At 43.2% G+C, this 18,083-nt stretch overlaps 1 protein-coding gene across 1 annotated transcript; it reads left to right on the forward strand.

Moving 5' to 3' along the window:
• Positions 1-245: 245 nt before the first annotated feature.
• LOC147028545 (uncharacterized) lies at positions 246-13,470 on the forward strand. Its single transcript, XM_085876557.1, has 5 exons — positions 246-372; positions 659-1,044; positions 2,083-2,258; positions 3,034-3,225; positions 9,040-13,470. Exons 1-5 carry the CDS (start codon positions 246-248, stop codon positions 9,119-9,121), a joined length of 963 nt encoding a protein of 320 aa, XP_085732683.1. The 3' UTR covers positions 9,122-13,470.
• The last annotated feature ends 4,613 nt before the right edge of the window (positions 13,471-18,083 follow it).

The following is an 18,083-nucleotide window of genomic DNA, read 5'->3' on the forward strand; positions in this document are numbered from 1 at the left end:
AGAGTGAAGAGGCTGCTGGCCGATCTGAGTTACGACAGGTGGTATGGCAAAGGGTGGAGTCATCAGCAAAGAGATGAAGTGGATTTTCCGGAGAGTCGGAGAGGTCATTGATGAAAATCAGAAAAAGCACAGGGCCCAGAACACTGCCCTGAGGAACTCCAGGAAAGAGGGGATGGGCAGGAAGAAAGAGGGACAGGAAGAGGGCCTTTGTTTGGTTTTGGCACACATTTTACAGCCAAGGTGCGATGAGCCTTCGAGCCTGTTGGCCCGAGCGAAGTCCCAGTATTCGGGCTGCTGGTGCATGGTCGAACCCGGCAGCAGCCCCGACCACCAAGGGGAAGCCCATCTGCCCGGCACTCCCAGTGTGGCCAGGTGAAGAATAGTCCTGTTCATTTTGGGGGCACGTGACTCGTGTTGTTGTTGTTGTTGTTGTTGTTGTTGTTGTTGTTGTTGTGTGGAAGGCTTGTTTTCCTCTTGGGCTGGGTGTTGTAATTGTTCATGGAACAGAGAGCGTGGTTGACCATGTGTCTGGACTTCTGGTGCACATTTTTGGAGAAGGGAGCCATCTTGTGCGAGTGCTCGTCATGACTTGCATGGAGTTAGGGATGTACGTGTGGTCTCTGGTGGATCGACTCTGCTGGCTGACGCGATCACACAGATGGAGAGTTCTCTCAGGTTTCCTTGTGGTGTAAGACCATTCGTAGTGAATGCTTTTTGTTCTCTGACTTTAAGGGGATTGCCGGTCCTGGTAACACCATCGACCTCCAGACGCTGGTTGGGATGTGTCAGGTGGTGGTGGTCGTATGGCAGCTTCGCTGCCGGGGAAGCTATCATTTCTTGAAGCACGACTGTGTCGCTGATGCAGTGCCCCTCTACCAGTACACACACTGGAACTGGTACTCATTTGGCCGACCTCGGAAGGATGACAGGCTGAGTCAACCCCTTGGTGTATTAATTCAGCGGCCGACGGGGCTTGAACTCAGGACCCTAGGATCCCAAGCCACCACCCTAACCACTGAGGAAACACCAGGCTCTATGTGTCAGGTGATGATCACTATCATGAGTGGTGATAACTGTACACACCAGGTTATGTTGCTGATGTGCAATGTGCAACAGTTTGTTCCGGTTATGTTGATTGCCATGGTACAGCCATCATTCCTCCATGCTAAGGATGGTTTCATGTCATGTGGGTGATACCACTGTCCTCTGTAGATGATTAAGCTGTTTTGACACTGTATTGGCTAGTTACACTTTTGGTTATACCCTAGGTTGTGCTGGTTAAGCTGTTGCATTGGATTGTGACTAAGTAGAATAGCACGGAGTGTGGTGAACAAGCAGCCGTAAGTGTAATAAACACAGTTAATGTAATTCATCGTTGTGTGGTTCTCTTTCAGTTGAAAGCCCACATGTAACTCAGTTACACGAGCTCAAAACACAACACAACACAAACGGCACAGCACAGCATGACCACCTGTGGGAACTTATCGCAGAGAGAGAGAGAGAGAGAGAGAGAGAGAGAGAGAGAGAGAGAGAGAGAGAGAAAGAGAGAGAGAGAGAGAGAGAGGATGGAGGGAGGGATGGATGGTGGTGGGAGGGAGGTTCATATGTTGACTCTTTAACCTCGCCCGTCATGACATATCCCTGTGTGAATCTATGTTGGACAGTCCCGCTGACAGTGTGATGGGTGAACCAGGCCCAAATGCTTTGGCGGGGTTGGGAAGTGGGGTTTGTGGGAGGGGGAGTGGTATAACCATAACAAGGGGGGGCAAGTGTTGACCGAGGCTCAGGGGATGGTCTTACAGCTTTAAAATTGGCTGAAAGTCAGCCTAACCTGCATTAAAGAAGAAGCTTCACTCCACCGTGGCAGGGCCAACAAAATGAGGGTGAACAGGAGCAATTTCTATTACATTTATACACCACCGGGGGGACCGTACCCTTTTTCGTGTACATCACAATATGTACAAGTTCCTCTATGAGCCTTAAATGATTGTATGGAAAACTACCTCAGGTGGTTGATGACATCATTACTTGCCCAATTTGAGCATCACCATCATATCAAATTCATGCCATTTGTTTTGGCAGAGTGTGAACGTGTTGGTGAGAGGTGGGCAACACATGCTCAAAGGTGGTTTGTCCTCGCCCTGCATCCTCCTGTCCATTGCTTCCGTTGGCGTGGTCGGTTCGGCTGAGCAGAATCGAGAGCACATAACTCTTCTCACTGGCTTCCTCAGCGAGCACCTGGGGGTTCCCACTGACAGGTACGCAGACTGTGGAGAGTTCACGCCAAGTGGGTGGGAAAGAATACGTTCGATTCCCATATGCTTTATTTATTTATTTATCACAATATTGTTGCGTCAGACGGTTCCGTCAACACAGACCGTCTGTGCCGTTGTGGGGGGGGGGGTATAAAAACCCCGCGAAGGACTGAAATGGTGTTCAGAGTACTGCGTTCAATTTTACAATTAATATTCAATAAGGATCACCCAGGAAAGCAGAACCTGGTGGTAAAAAGTGTGGGAAGCAAAAGGTGGGAAAAGCTTTTTTTTACAATTAAAACTGGCAGGAGCCCCTAGCAAAAATACCACAATAGAAAAAAGAAAAGAAAAAAAGAGGAAGCTTTTTATTCTTGAACTGCTTGAAAGAGCTAAATAATGGGAGGTTCAATAAGGAATGTCTCGCGTTGTTGTATACATCCAGCAATTCAAGAAATGAAGAGCAACATGAGTTTTTACAGCTTATGGATTTATTCAAAAAGTTTGATTGGGTGAACTTACCATGGATTTATATGAAGATAATTTTAGGCTTCGGAACGAAGTACACGGTGTCCGCAAAGTCTTATTCCAGTTTTAAAATTGTATTACAACCAAACGAAAAGATACAATGATGCGGTTTTTTGTTTGCATTTTGTCGCAGAATTCATAAAGTATCTTGTGTTCTTCAGTACACCTCAACATGTGCACCTGTAGTGGCACGTGTCACATTCCAACAATAATCCATTTAAATCCACATGTTGGCCAACATGTCCCATTTCAGACTGCTGATCCATCCATCCATCCATCCATCCATTGGGACTATACTCTGTGCAGAGCGTTGGTGCTGCCTAAGTAGTCTCCTGGGCTATTGGATACAATCCTGGATGGGTCACCACTCCGACACAGGATACCAGCAAGCTGGCACTCATTTTGCTGACCTCGAAAGGATGACAGGAAGAGTCAACCCCACCTGGTATTAATTCAACAACCGAGGGGGATTTGAACTCAGGATCCTGAGATCACAAGCGCACCACTGATAAATTTCAGAGATAATTGATAAACTTAAAGGTTTTTTTTTTTAAATGAAGCAAAGGTTTTTCATGATTTTCATGTTCTTATGAGGTCATGTTCCAAACAAGTCGAAGGTAATATTCTCCAGAGTTTAGCAGGTTCATATGACGTGTCTTTGTTTTTGATGGAAGCCTTTTGTAACAGGTTTCTGGTGAAGAAGTCTACTCCCAATGTTGATGGAATCCACAAGTTCTTAAGGCCCAGTCACACCTTGACGTTTTAGCCAGCAATGGCAATGTATCAACATGTATGTAAAACGCTGGCTTACGTTGAACTTTTGATGTTTTTTTTTAAAGATTCGGACGTATTCATAACGAGTTGGTCGTATGCATAACATATTAGTAACAGACACAGAACGTTTCGTTGTCTTATAGATAACTTATACCAACGAATGCTTAGCCTGTTGTCGGCGTTCACAACCTATGCCCAACGATAGTCTAACTTATGCATAGCGCGATGCATGTATCGCCGACGATCTCGTGGCATAGCCTATTAAAAGGCTGCCGCACAACGATTCAAATCATAACCGCCGGAGAAATGGAAGTGTCAACATCGCAGTCACACCTTGGCGATCTTGCCAGCGTTTGCCGACCTCTGAAAAATGCCTTTAAAACGCTGGCGCACATCGAATGCGGTATGGGTAAGTTTGGTATACGTGAATAGAACGCTAAAGTACGCTATCATACATCGTAGTAAGTGGAGTACATCTTGTAATTTTAAACGTGTTAAAAATTTTACGACGTACTTGCCGTATGCCTCACACGTTCCGCATGCGATGGGAATAAGTTTTACGCACGATATGCGAACGTTGGCACACGTACATAAAAGTTACTTCTAAGCTACTCATAAGTTGAAAGACGTCAAGCTAATGTCTAGCGTACCCGAAAGTTATTTCTAACTTATGAATAACGTGGTTTGAACCAATTCCTTACGTATTTCCAACGCACATTGATGTATGTAGACGTATTTGATTGACGTCTTCAGGACGACCAAATAACTAAATGAACGTGTTTCTAACTTACAACTACCATATAATGGCGTATTGGCAGCGTTTAGGGGAATTGGTATATAAAAATGGGGTTCACACAGGAGGAACCCGTCAGTGTTCCAGGCTCCATGGTTTTTTTTTTTCTTCAGCATGACGGTGATGTTGACACTTCAATTTCTAGTGCGGTTATGATTTAAATCGTTGAGCGGAAGCCTATTAGTTATATTATATTATAACCGCACTAGAAATCGAAGTGTCAACGTCACCGTATACCGAAGAAAAAAATAATAATAAAAATAAAAATAAAAACCAGGGAGTCTGGAACACTGGCGCTAATCATTACCTCGACGTGTTTCGACTTATGAGTAACTTACAAGTAACGTGTGTCAACGATCGCATAACGTACCTAAAACTTATGGCCAGCATAGCGGAACTTGTGAGTCATACGCTGGCATAAATCGTAAAATTTCAAGCATGCTAAAATTTGAGGACAACCGCAAAGTACAACGATGAAAGCCAGTGTACTACGACGTATGGCAGTGTTTTTCAGCATGCTCTCAATGTTTCCAAAACTTACCCATAACGTATTGGACGTGCGCCAGCGTTTTAGACAAATTTTTCAAAAATGGGCATAAGCTGGCTCAAACGTCAAGGTGTGACTGGGCCTTTTAGTTTGTGAATTTTCCTGTAAGCAGGTAGATAGGCTCCGGCTTCATTCTATTTTTAGGGATACTTGTGTAGAGAGTTTATTACCAAATAAAGTAAGGGAGAAAACTTCATTGAAGGTTTATTTCACTTTCACTAAGACCACAGGACAATCCTTATTCAATTATGGTAAATTTCTTAAAACTCTTCGTGTAGATATAGTAAAAGACATTTAGTCAAGTCAAATTATGCCAAATAAGGCGTTAACCCACCACAAATTGCAATAGTAACGAGTCCTATATTATTTGACACACAAAAGTGACTTGAATAACATATCAAAAGTTTAGGTGAATCAAAGTATGGGAAGACTGTCAAATTTGCATAAATCCAAGATGGCCGCCACAAAAATCTTGAAACCATATAACTTCATACAATTGTTTCCTCATCAGTCTGTAGGTGTTGCAATAATGACAAGACTGTTATATGAGGTAATTAAATATTCATTTGTATTGTATATGAATCCAAATTGAAATATTGTATACAGCGCGTGCGCTGTATACAATTGCACCGAGTTTGAAATGTCCCTAGCATCGTCTACCACGTCTCCGGTGGGTCCGGTGTCCATTCGCCCCCCCCCCCACGTGCCTCAAGACAGCCAATGACGGCCGTCCGGTAGATGCACTGCGCAACCTCGACGGAAATGGCGACAATTGACGGAAATACCCGAGTATTTCAATGGAAATTTGTGAAACTAATGTGTTATATATGTGAAAACCATTTAATTTATTGCTTGCCGGAAAAAAAAACGAAGAAACGCTCCCCCCTCATGTACGAACGAACGAAAGATGTCACTTCCGCCCACCATCGCATTTCGCGCCGATCGCCGAATGCTGAAAGCTAAGTTCTTCTTATGCTATCATTCTTTTGCGGTCCCCTGCTGTATCGAACGATTTCATTCCTTCTGTTATATATAAAGGTGCTTATCACAATAATAACAAGATTTTTACATTTCAAATACTAAGTACGCTTTTTAATTGTTTTTCAACTGAAAAAGCATAAATTGCATATTTTAACATTAGTGTACTCATTTGCTTCACCATACACGCTATATTGAAGGATTTCACTTATTTGTAACTATGAAACAAATCCAAGATGGCCGCCATTAAAAGGGCTTTTTGTAGTTATTTTGATGTAAATATGACATAAATGAGGTCCTGAACATTTCTATGGAGTCATTCACAAGGTAAAACACCCCAGTCCATATCTCTGATTATTTTTACCAGTAATGTTATGTTAAATAGAATATTGTGGGGGATTTACGGCCATTCAGAAACACAAAAACGTGCGACATGGGAAGATGCTGTAATCAGTAATAGTGAGAAACTACATATAAATATCTATACATTTATCAACAACCAAATGTTGTAGAAGCTTCATTTTGGTGTCACATTTTGTTTTACAATCAAGGAAACGTTTAGAATCAACTTAATGGTCATTAATAAAATCCAGTGTTGTTATTGTTAGGAAAGATTACTTGTCATAATGGGGACAATAGGTCATGATGTCCAGCTCGAGATGACATTACATATGGATTGAGATTGAGAGTGTATGGAAGTTTTATGAGAGAATGAGAAACACAAAAAAGACATCATATTATAAAGTTTAATGGAGAAACACTATTTTGCATGTGCATGTCAAACAAGGTAAGTTCAATCATTTGACACAGAATTAACTCGAAAGTTTGAATAAGCTACCAATTTCAATCATTGTCGCCTTATATTGAAATTATAACTGACCTTTGACATATTTAATAATTTGTTTGGTTCACAATGAATTATTGCCAAAAATTTAATTTGGAATATACCTGTATCATATATAGAATATATTTAAATGATTCATCCACACATCTGACCTAAAGGCGCTGTCACACCTTGACGATTTAGCCAGCAATGGCAACGTATAAAAATGTATGTAAAACGTTGGCGTACGCTGAAATTTTGATGTTTTTTTATTGTTTTGGTCGTATTCACAACGTGTTGGTTGTATGCATAACATATTAGTAACGGGCACAGAACGTTTTGTTGTCTTATAGATAACTTATACCAATGAATGCTTAGCCTGTTGTCGGCGTTCACAACGTATGCCCAACGATAGTTTAACTTAGGCATAGCGCGCTGCACGTATCGCCGACGAACTCATGGCGTAGCCTGTTAAAAACCTGCCGCACGCCGATTTAAATCATAACCGCCTGAGAATTGGAAGTGTCAACATCGCAGTCACACCTTGACGATTTAGCCAGCGTATGCCGACCTATGAGAAATGTGTCTAAAACGCTGGCACACGTCGAATACGGTATGGGTAAGTTTGGTATACGTTAAGAGCATGTTGAAAAACGATGAAGTACGCTGTCATATTTCGTGGTACGTCTAGTACGTCGTGAAATTTCAAGCATGCTGAAAATTTTACGACGTACTCGCCGTATGGCTCACACGTTCCGCTATGCTGGGAATAAGTTGTAGGCACGATATGCGATCGTTGACACACGTCGACACAAGTTCCTTGTAAGTTACTCATAAGTCGAAACATGTCGAGGTAATGTTTAACATACCCGAAACTTATTTTCTCCATCAAGGCACATTTTCTTTTTTTCTCCTTTGCTCCGTGAAGACACGTGCCGAAATATCTGAAGTTGTTGTTGTTGTTGTTGTTGTTGTTGTTGTATTTATTTATTTATTTTTTAGTCTATCACTAATTTTAAAATATATTCGGACATTTGCTTTTAAGTTTCGACGTTGACGTGACAATATCCTCAAACAGAAAATATTCACAGAGGAGGAACTAAGAATAAGACATGAGCAAACTGAAGAGGCAATCGGACGTGATGTAACGGCACGTGACGAAATATCGGGTTATTGTTGTTTTGTTTTGTTTTGTTTTTGATGCTGCCAATACACCATTATACTGTAGCTGTAAATTAGAAACACGTTCAGTAAGTTCTGTGGTCCTCCGGAAGACGTCGATCAAATACGTCAATATGCGTTGGAGGAACGTTACACATAGGTTCAAAGCACGTTACTCATCGGTTAGAAATAAGTTTTGGGTACGCAAAGCATTACCTCAACGTGTTTCGACTTACGAGTAACTTACAAGTAACGTGCCTCGACGTGTGTCAACGATCGCATAACGTGCCTCGACGTGTGTCAACGATCGTGTAACGTGCCTACAACACGTTACTCATAGGTTATAAATAAGTTTCGGGTATGCTAATCATTACCTCGACGTGTTTCGACTTATTAGTAACTTACAAGTAACGTGTGTCAACGATCGCATAACGTGCCTACAACTTATGGCCAGCGTAGCGGAACGTGTGAGTCATACGCAAGCATACGTCGAAAAATTTCAAGCATGAAAAAATTTGAGGACAACCGCAAAGTACAATGATGAAAGCCAGCGTACTACGACGTATGGCAGTGTTTTTCAGCATGCTCTTAATGCTATCAAAACTTACCATAATGTATTCGACGTGTGCCAGCGTTTTAGACAAATCTTTTATAAGTCGGCATACGCTGGCTAAATCGTCAAGGTGTGACAGCGCCTTAAGATATGAATAAGGAAGCTAATGTTCAAATACATAATCGTAAAAATGAGAATCTATATCACATATACTTCGTTATGTGGCATACATGTACAGTGTATAGAAGTTAGATAGACAAATTAACACTTCATGAGTAGAAAGTAGATCAATCATGAAAATGAAACATGCGGCTAGATGTAAACGTAAGCATATGACTTCTTGTCACATATAACTTATATAATATAATACTGCAATAATACAGCAAAGACATGGTTCTACTTGAATCAATAGTCTTATATGTTGCTCATTCATTCATCAACATCATCATCTTCGATCTGTGACATATTTGTACACACGCCTCGGCAGTGGTGTTACAGTAGCCATGATGCCCATCCAATGGAAAGTATTATGTCCATCGATGGTGCGGAGGTTATGATCAATGTTATCTGCAATGTATTCTATAAAGTTGTCACGTGATATGTTAGGAATACCTGTGCCTTCCTTCACAGCTGCACTACGTTCAAATTTGGAGACCTCACTATAGCTGCACGTGAATCCATGTTTGTGAAGAGTATCTATGAGGAACTTTGAGTCAAAGTGGTGATGTAGTTGAACTCCAAGCCCAAGCTGCAGAGGAGCTAGTAAGACACGGCGCCGAGTGGCCTGCACCATGGATTCTCCAATTGAGGCCATCTTCCTGTCCCTGTCAACACCAGTGAATATGCCACCAATAAATAATTGAAGGGACTTTGGTAAGAATGTACAAGCCATTTCTACCGAATCCATTTCTGCGCATGTGGGATACATGTCAGACTGTTGTTGAATCATCTTTATGTCATTCTTCAAGAGTTTGGCAGCAGTCTTAATTATGTTGTCCTTTTCTTGTTGAGGGTTTGCTGCCTTTGGTTGAGAATGGAAATCCTGAAGAATACTTGTCGCATTGCTCCACATTGTGACCACGTTTGGTTTCCCATTAATCTCTGTGATGATGACTTTATCTCCGAACTTCTTCTGTATTTGGTCTTTCATGTAAGTGTGACCATATGGTGGAACGTTGGAGTCTGAAAGGAACTCTGCCATATTGTCGATAAGATCTTTTATGGTGATCTGTTCATCATCATTGTGTTCAAAGTTATGCATTACATCTTTAAATGCTTCAGCTTGCATGACATGATGAGGTCTTCCCCGTTTCATATGTTTCACAGATGTATTATCATCATGTTGTTGAAATTTTACAGGAATATCTTTGTTGGTTCTGAAATTATTGCTGCACGTCTTGTGATATACGGCATCCGCAGCATGTACAGTAAATCATGGACAGCTTTGATTCTCCCCTGGACTGTTTTCGCCCATTCATCATTTCTTTTGTCACATACTTGTAGAACACTCTCCTGGAAATCTAATGTTCTGATGGGTATGCGTTTCAAATCGGGATTCCTGCCTTCTCGGGGATCACCCTGGCCACAAAAGAGGCAGTGACTGGCATAATCAAATAAACCCACCGATGATCGCAAAGATGGTTTGTCATTGGATGAAAGAACATCACCAAGTCTCTTAAGGTTGGATTGCTCTATGTAATGAAGGTTTGTATAAACTTGGCGACAGTTCTGGTGGACATGTTGTCCAGGTAGAGCATTAATGTTACTGTGTCTGGCTGTACTTGATTTATTGATGCCATCACAACCCTTTGCAGTGAGTTGGGAGCTTGGTTGGTCTGACGATATGGATTTCTGGCATACAACACAACTCAGCTCTTCATACATCATGACTCACCCTGGAAATAGAGAGGGTTCACAATAATACAATGAATACGTGCCTTATCTAGTACATAGCACTGATGGATCACATACATATATAAATCCATTAGCCATGTTAGCCCTGTTAACATTGCTGGAGCAACTGACATGCGGGGCCACATGCATAGGATCGTCGCATAAAAGTTTCATATTCGTCATAACCCAATATCCATTTCTATACGTACACCATTAACAATATCATGCTTAAAAGTGATTTACCTATATTTATGATTTTGTATGATGTATTTATCTGAATAGAGTAACAGATATCCTGTGTAGGGATATGCATCATCATGTTATGACCAGTGTAATTTAATGACAAATGAATGTTTCATTATTCATCAATCATATTCTATTTTACAACTTTTCACTTGTAATTTTGCCATTTTTATTGATAAAATTAATTACTTTTTTGCAGATTTCCAAAATTCCATGTATACAGTGCCCCAGCTATACACTGGCCTTCTATTTGTGATACCACCAACAACAATAGTCAGTTATCACCACGATAACAGCTTAAATAATGGCTGAAACTTCGATTAAACCGGTTTCTGGCGACCATTTTGAATTTATGCAAATTAGACACTGTTCACATCTGTTAATTCAATTACATTTTGGATATGTTATTTCAGACATATTTCTGAGTTGAATAGTGTTGGAATCATTACTATTGCAATTTGTGATGGGTTATTTCCTAATTTGACTGGACTAATTTTGGAAACTGACTGTGCATGTTCATCTTCCCCTTTTTTATATGGTTCTTGTGGACATGTAGTTTCTGGGGATTTGAATATAATTAGTAATAGTGAAATTAGGGATCTGGTGAAAATGGGAGCTAAATATAGGAAACCAGGAACTCAACTTTGGAGCTCCATGAGGTCTTCAATTGTGGATTCTGTCTCTAATTTTGTTAACAAAATATGTGCCAAATTTAAGTTATCTGTAAACAGTTTCAATGCATGATTTAACAGAGTTGTGGAAATCCTGGATTCTAGGATTAAGTTTTTTTAGTAGTCGGGGCTTGCTTTCACTGGGTCAGTCTAAACCAGTGTTGAACAAGCCGAGTGTTTGTAAAGACATTCAGGATCCCCATGACAGCTACATAATAGCTCCAGTGGATAAGGCTGCTAATGATTTTGTTGTGGTTTGTAAAAAGTTTGATGTAGAGGTTTTATTAAGAGAGTTAGGCATTGATATGGTTACTTTCACTAGTATAGGAAATAGCACACATGCTCCTTGTCACAAGTAACTCCAAGATATTATCTCTGAGCATCAGTAAGTATTAGTTAATAATTTCAGTATTAAATGTAAAGAGTTAAATCTTTGTATTCCTCAACTTTTCTGAATCCCTCAGCTTCATAAGACCCTGTACAAGAGTAGGTTTATAGCAGGTGCCAGGTAGTGTTTCACCAAACAGTTATTGGTTATACTTAACTCAGGCTTTCAAGTTGTTAGGGAAAAGTTCAGCAAATATTGTTGAGCAATTAAGAATTCTGGAATTAATACTTTCTGGAGCATTAATTTTTCTTTAGAGTTCTTGAATAGAATAAGATGCCTCAATATCAAGTCAGTTGAAGTTTTTGATATTTCAACTTTATAAACAAATTTGGATCTAGTTCTCGTGAGGGATTCATTCTTCAAAGTGAATGACAAGGTTTTTAACTCTTTTAATAAGTTTTTATGTGTCAGGTTTGATAGAGCATTCTTTGCTAAAAAGAAGTATTCAAGTTTTCATTGTTTTGATAAGCAGAAGTTTCAGGATGCTGTTAATTTTATTTAATTCATTACTTTTGTGGCTTTTTGTGGGATAATGTTTCAACAGGTTAAGGGTATTCCCATGGCTGGGAATTGCAGCCCCCTACTAGCAGACATTTTTTTATTTTCTGTGAATTTTATTTCATGCAGAAACTGATGAAGGAGAAAAAAAATTAGGTTAGCTAAAAAATATTATCTCATACATGTCGTGATATCGATAATATTTGTGTGGTTAACTATAATTTTTTTTAATAGGCAGCTTCACAAGATTTATCCAGATAGCCTGACTGCAAAGGAGTGGTAATGATTGTACAGTTGCTCCTTATCTGGATGTGTTGGTTTGAGTTGGACAGAATCGTTTAGTACAAGTGTATATCATAAAGTCGATGATTTCAGTTTCCCTGCAGTCGTGTACACCTTTCCAGGTAGCAATGTACCAATTAAAATGGGTTACAATGTCTTCATCTCATCTTAGATTTGCAAGAATTTGTTCAGTTAAGGATGATTTTGTGGAATGTGCTGAGGTTTATTTCCATCATGATAAACAGAGGATATTTGGTTGATTGTTTGATCTGGTCTTGTGAGAATCTTTAGACTCCATCATCACCTTTTATTTGAGTTTGGTTGGTTTTCGTGTTAACAAGTTCCTATTACATTGCATTAAATATAATAATAATGAATTAATTATTTTAGTGAGGTAAATTCTTTAATTAATATTTATTAAACATATATATTTGTAGATGGTATTAAATAATGGAGGTATTTTGATAAAAAGAAAATAAATAAATAAAATTGATTAAATATATTATAAATAATTAAATCATTGAAATAATTTCTTGGTGGTTGCTGGGACACGCAGTTCCACATGTTAATATCGGTTGTTTATGACAGTTTGAATATTTGAATGACAGTTTGAGTCCATGGTTAGATGGAGGTGCTGTGTAATGGACATGTCTGCAAGGTAAAGTGTTTATCACTTAATTTATTATCATATAAAGTGATGTATGATTAAAATTATTCATATGTAGTAAAACTTTAAATTAAAGTAATAATTAAATAAGTTTGTTTGAGGATATTGCATTGCTGTGTTGACTGACTGGACACAACTTTGAGGATGTGGGTCCATTGAGGTTGAGTAATCTACTGATGTGGACCTGTGACCGGGGTTGTGGATCCGCCGTTTGGAGAGGTTCTGGGCTGAAAGGATTGAAACCTCAATGAAAAACGGTCCCCAGCTGATGATCCCGGCAGTTGGGAAATCAGGAAATTGTTTATTAGTTAAGGTTATTACTTCAAATAAAATAGCTTTTGTAAGTACTTACTAGTACATCATATATGTGTTTGTGTGTTTATAGATGTGTGTTTGTATGTATATGTGTGCATATGTGTGGGGTGTGTATGTATATGTATATATATATATATATATATATATATATATACACATATATACATATATACATATATACATATATATATATATATATATATGTATATATGTATATATGTATATATGTGTATATATATATATATATATATATATATATATGTATGTATATATGTATATATATATGTATATATATATATATATGTATATATATATATATATATATATATATATATATATATATATATATATATATATATATATATATATGTATATATATATATATATTGTTGTGGTTACCAAATTCGCAAACCACCATTCAGGTCCCTTAGGTGAGGTATCTCGGCAAGTATATGTGTAGTTAGGCCCAAACCCGTTGTCTAGTGGGAATACATGTCATTTATACGTGCTGCGACTCTTCAGGATAGCCGTTTTTCTTTTACTATCTTTATTTTGGACCAACCGCCATGATTACCACCACAACCACAACATCAACCACCAACCACAACGCCGCTTCACCACAACCGCCACGACCTTCCCGTCACACCTCGCAACCGTAGCATCGCCACCGTTCTTGCCCCGCTGTGGGTACCGGTGTTGGATTCGTGCAGAGCGCGCGTCGAACAGCGTGTACAAAATCACGGATTTTGTGCTTCAAAAACGGATCAAAAACGACACACGCCCACTTTTTGCCGTCCAATCGGTGAGCGAGGGGCGATTTGGCCCCGCCTCCAGAACGATCGATATATGCAAATTTGTGGATCAAAAAGCCTTCACGCCCACTTTTTCTCGGGCCAATGGGGAGCGACGTGAAAGGTCAAAGGGAGGGGGTCAAAGGCGAAGCTACGGGGGGGATAAAAGGACGGTGTTCGTCAGTCAGCAGAGAGAGAAGAGTGTGGAAGTCTGGAGCCCGAAGCCTGCAGTAGCTGGAGAAGCTGAAGAGAGTCGAACGAGGGGAGCCCAGAGAAGGAGTCGGAGGGTGGAGAGTCGAGTGTGGAAGTCTGGAGCCCGAAGCCTGCAGTAGCTGGAGAAGCTGAAGAGAGTCGAACGAGGGGAGCCCAAAGAAGAGTCCAGGGTGGAGAGTCCAGAGGCGGAGAGGCGGCAGCGGCGAAGGCAGACGAGGGGGTGCTCGCGTCGGTGCCAGGAGCTGCACGCCCGAGGGAGGCCGGCAGCGCGACCTGGCCGAGGTGGAGACGCACACCAGGGATAATAAAGATCCTCTATACCCCGAGCATCAGCAACCCCTCCTGTTTCCCCCGCGCTGAGATAGTGCGACCAAGGGGGCCCCTTTTCCCACCCCCTGCCAGGCACTGTCCGCGAGGCCCGCGGAGTGCGGCGCCATCGCCGCTCCGCGTCTCATCACCAGACGGGTAGGCGCGACCCGGTCTCGGCCTCAGGCCTGCCTCATTCTTGGGGGATTTCTTTTCCTTGGTTTTGGGTATGTGTTGTCGGCGCCGTCTGTGAAGTAGAATTGTATAAGTGTTGCCGTGTGCTCGGTAGTCGGTATTAGCTCTGCACTGTGTCTTCGCTTTTATATTTGCTTTTTGTGTAAATGGAATTGTGTTTTCTTTTTTTTGTGTGCTTTTGGTGGAATTGTATTTGTGTGCTTCCCGTGTGCCGCGAATAAATGTGCTTTATTGTTGAACTGTTCTCCCGCTTCGCTTCGTCTTTTCCCCCATTGAACCCTCATCTTGCTTCACGTAAAGGGTTGGTAGTGGGCTGAGTACGCCCGATAATTAATCGAACCGTCGAGGTCGACGATAACACCGCTCGGTTATTCTGATAGTACGGAACGGGTCGCTTAAGTGGCCCGTGTCCGAAGTCGACCTGCGGCGAGGTGCGATCGCCCGGTCTACCCTCCGCGTGGGTACTTAGGTAGGTCGAATTTGGCGAGCAACCCTATCCCACGCGGGGGCTGATTGGCTCGATCGCGGTGAGACCGAAAGGTCCACCCGTGACTGGTTCCCGGCGTTAGTCCGAGAGGGTCACGACTGGATTGTCCGTCCGGTGGGCGACGTGCCGCGATTCGAGTTACGTGGCCGTTCGCACGCCGGCGGGCGCGAAAACCGCAACACTGGTGTCAGGTCGTGCGATACAAATTCATCGCCCTCCTCACGGCACTGGTATCGGAGAACAGGAAAACGGGCTCTCCTGTCTCCGGCTAAATTCACGGGAATCGGTCCAGGGGTGAGAGAAGCGACCCCCGATTCCCTCCAAATTACGAGCGAGCAAATTAACCCTTCACGAGAAGCAAGATGGCGTCTCAAGGCGAGCGGGAGCCGGGGGTATTAGAAATGGATGTAGAATGTGTAGAATCCATGGTCCAGGATGGAATCCCCGAGCAGGAAATGTTGATTGTGCAGGAACACGGACTCGCCCAACTGAACCCAGGGCCCGAGGTGGGTGCGGCAGCGGCCGCGGTGTATGACACCTCCCCCCCCCCTCTCCACCAAGACCCTTCCCCAACCCCTGCCGAAACGGCTCACTTGAGTGCATCCGACATGGCCCAGCTATTCACCATGCTGGCACAAATGAATGCGGCAATGACAAATGAAATGAAAAACGAAATGAAAGACATGAACAAACAAATAAACGAAAAGATGGATACAAATACAAATGAAATGAAAAACGAAATGAACAAGCAAATAAACGGAATGGAAGCAAACATGAAGGAAGAAATGAAAAAGTTCCGGGGTGAGACGCAGAACATGGGCCGATGCCTGCAGGCGGGCATGAAGGCCGTGACAAAGGAAATAATAGTTGAGACACGGGAGGTAAAGGGGGAAGAGTTGGCAGAGACACGGGAGATAGAAAAAATAGAGGAAAGACTACACGAGGAAGACGGGGTAAGTGACGCACACACACACACAGAGGTAGTGGAGGATAATGGGGGTGAGCTGGCGGACTGGGTAGAGACCCAGTGCGAGCACCTGGATGGCCTCCTCCAGGAACGAGGGGAGGGAGTATGCCCCCTTGAGGCGAGTCACGACCAGGTGAGTTCGGTCGTGCTTTGCGAGGTTGAGAGGACGGGTGCTGTGGACGGGTGCACGGTGAGCTTGGGGGGTATAGAGGCCCCGGAGACCCTTGTGGGGACACAAATCCCCAGTGTGGTTGTCCCTGTGTGTGTGGTGCAAGGTGTGAGTGCGTCCCCGTGTGTGGAAGCGACCCCGTGTGTGAGTGGTGTGGTGGCGATGGAGCCAGAGTACGTGCTTCCCAGCACGCCGTGCGTGGGTGAGGCACCGTGTGTGAGTGAGGCCGTGTGTGTGAGTGAAACGGCCAGTATGAGTGAGGCACCACGTGTGAGTGGTGTGGTGGCGATTGTGCCGGTGTACGTGCTTCCCAGCACACGGTGTATGGATGAGGCACCGCGGTTGAGTGCCCCCGCGTGTATGAGTGAGGGACGTTGTGTGGAAGAGACCGCGTGTGTGAGTGTCGCCGTGTGTATGAGTGAGGTACCGCGGGTGAGTGCCCCCGCGTGTATGAGTGAGGCACGGTGTGTGGATGAGGCACAGCGGTTGAGTGCCCTCGCGTGCGTGGGTGAGGCACCGCGGGTGAGTGCCCCCGCGCGAGTGAATGGAGCACCACGTGTGAGTAGTATGGTTTGTGTGAGTAGTGAGGCACGCGTGAGTGAACGGCCGTGTGCAAGGTCGCTGTGTGCCAGGGAGACCGTGTGTGTGAGAGAGCGGTATGTGAGGGAGATGTCGGTTGGCATGCGGGAGCACGCAGCCGCGTCTCCCGGTGTGAATGTGATGGAGTGGACTGTGTGCGTCGTAACACGCAGGTATGCGTGTGTGGAATGGAGACGGAGACGGCGACAGAGGAGAGAAAGCCGAGTAGCGGCTGTAGTTGTTTCGAGGACCGTGCCGGGTTCACCCAGCAGTGAGCACGCGGTTCGTGCTGTGCAATGCACGAGACCACCACGTGCTCGCTTGCGAGAGTGAAGTCCCGGTCCGGAAACGCACGCGGTGGATTTGCCGATCCCGCGGACGGACAAAGTTTAGGCAGGTAAATGGATTTGGACCGGACGGGTTTTCCACGCGATCGTGTGTGTTAAGCTCCAACGGGCAAAGCACATGTGTTCGCGTGGGAAACCCCTCGAGACGTGGGGCTTGTGTTTTTTTTTATGCGCACGGTGACGTCATGGCTGCACGTGGGGTTGGAATCCGGCAGGAGGGGTATCCCTGCCGGATGGTGCCGTCCAAGGAGGGACGAGGAACACGTGCAGCTGCATGACGTCACGGGCAGGTGCAAAGTGCGCGAGCTCTGAGTTGCCGCGCTGGTGCTGCGCAGGTAAAAAAAAAAAAAAAGCAAGCCTCACTTTCGGGTGCACAGGATTCCTGGGCAAGGGGTGGAAGACCCCCTTGGCCTGGGCACAGGATGGAAACTAGTTAGGGGGAAGGGTTAGCTTAGTTAGACCGACTTCATGGGGCAGGGGTAAGTCCTCATGGAGTCCGTGGAATGGATTAGTTAGAGGGATTGTAGCCAGATTTAGGATGGGAAAATGGGAAATAAAATGATTTATTTGAGACAGAGACAGACTGTGAATGTGTAGAGGGGACGTAGTTTAGCTACGTAGTGTTAAAAGGAACGTGCTGTAGTTTAAGGGACGACGTGGGAG

The sequence above is a fragment of the Eptatretus burgeri genome, chromosome 4 (assembly GCF_056783735.1).
Source record: "Eptatretus burgeri isolate ZD-2024b chromosome 4, Ebu_testis_v1, whole genome shotgun sequence".
Lineage (NCBI taxonomy): Eukaryota > Metazoa > Chordata > Myxini > Myxiniformes > Myxinidae > Eptatretus > Eptatretus burgeri.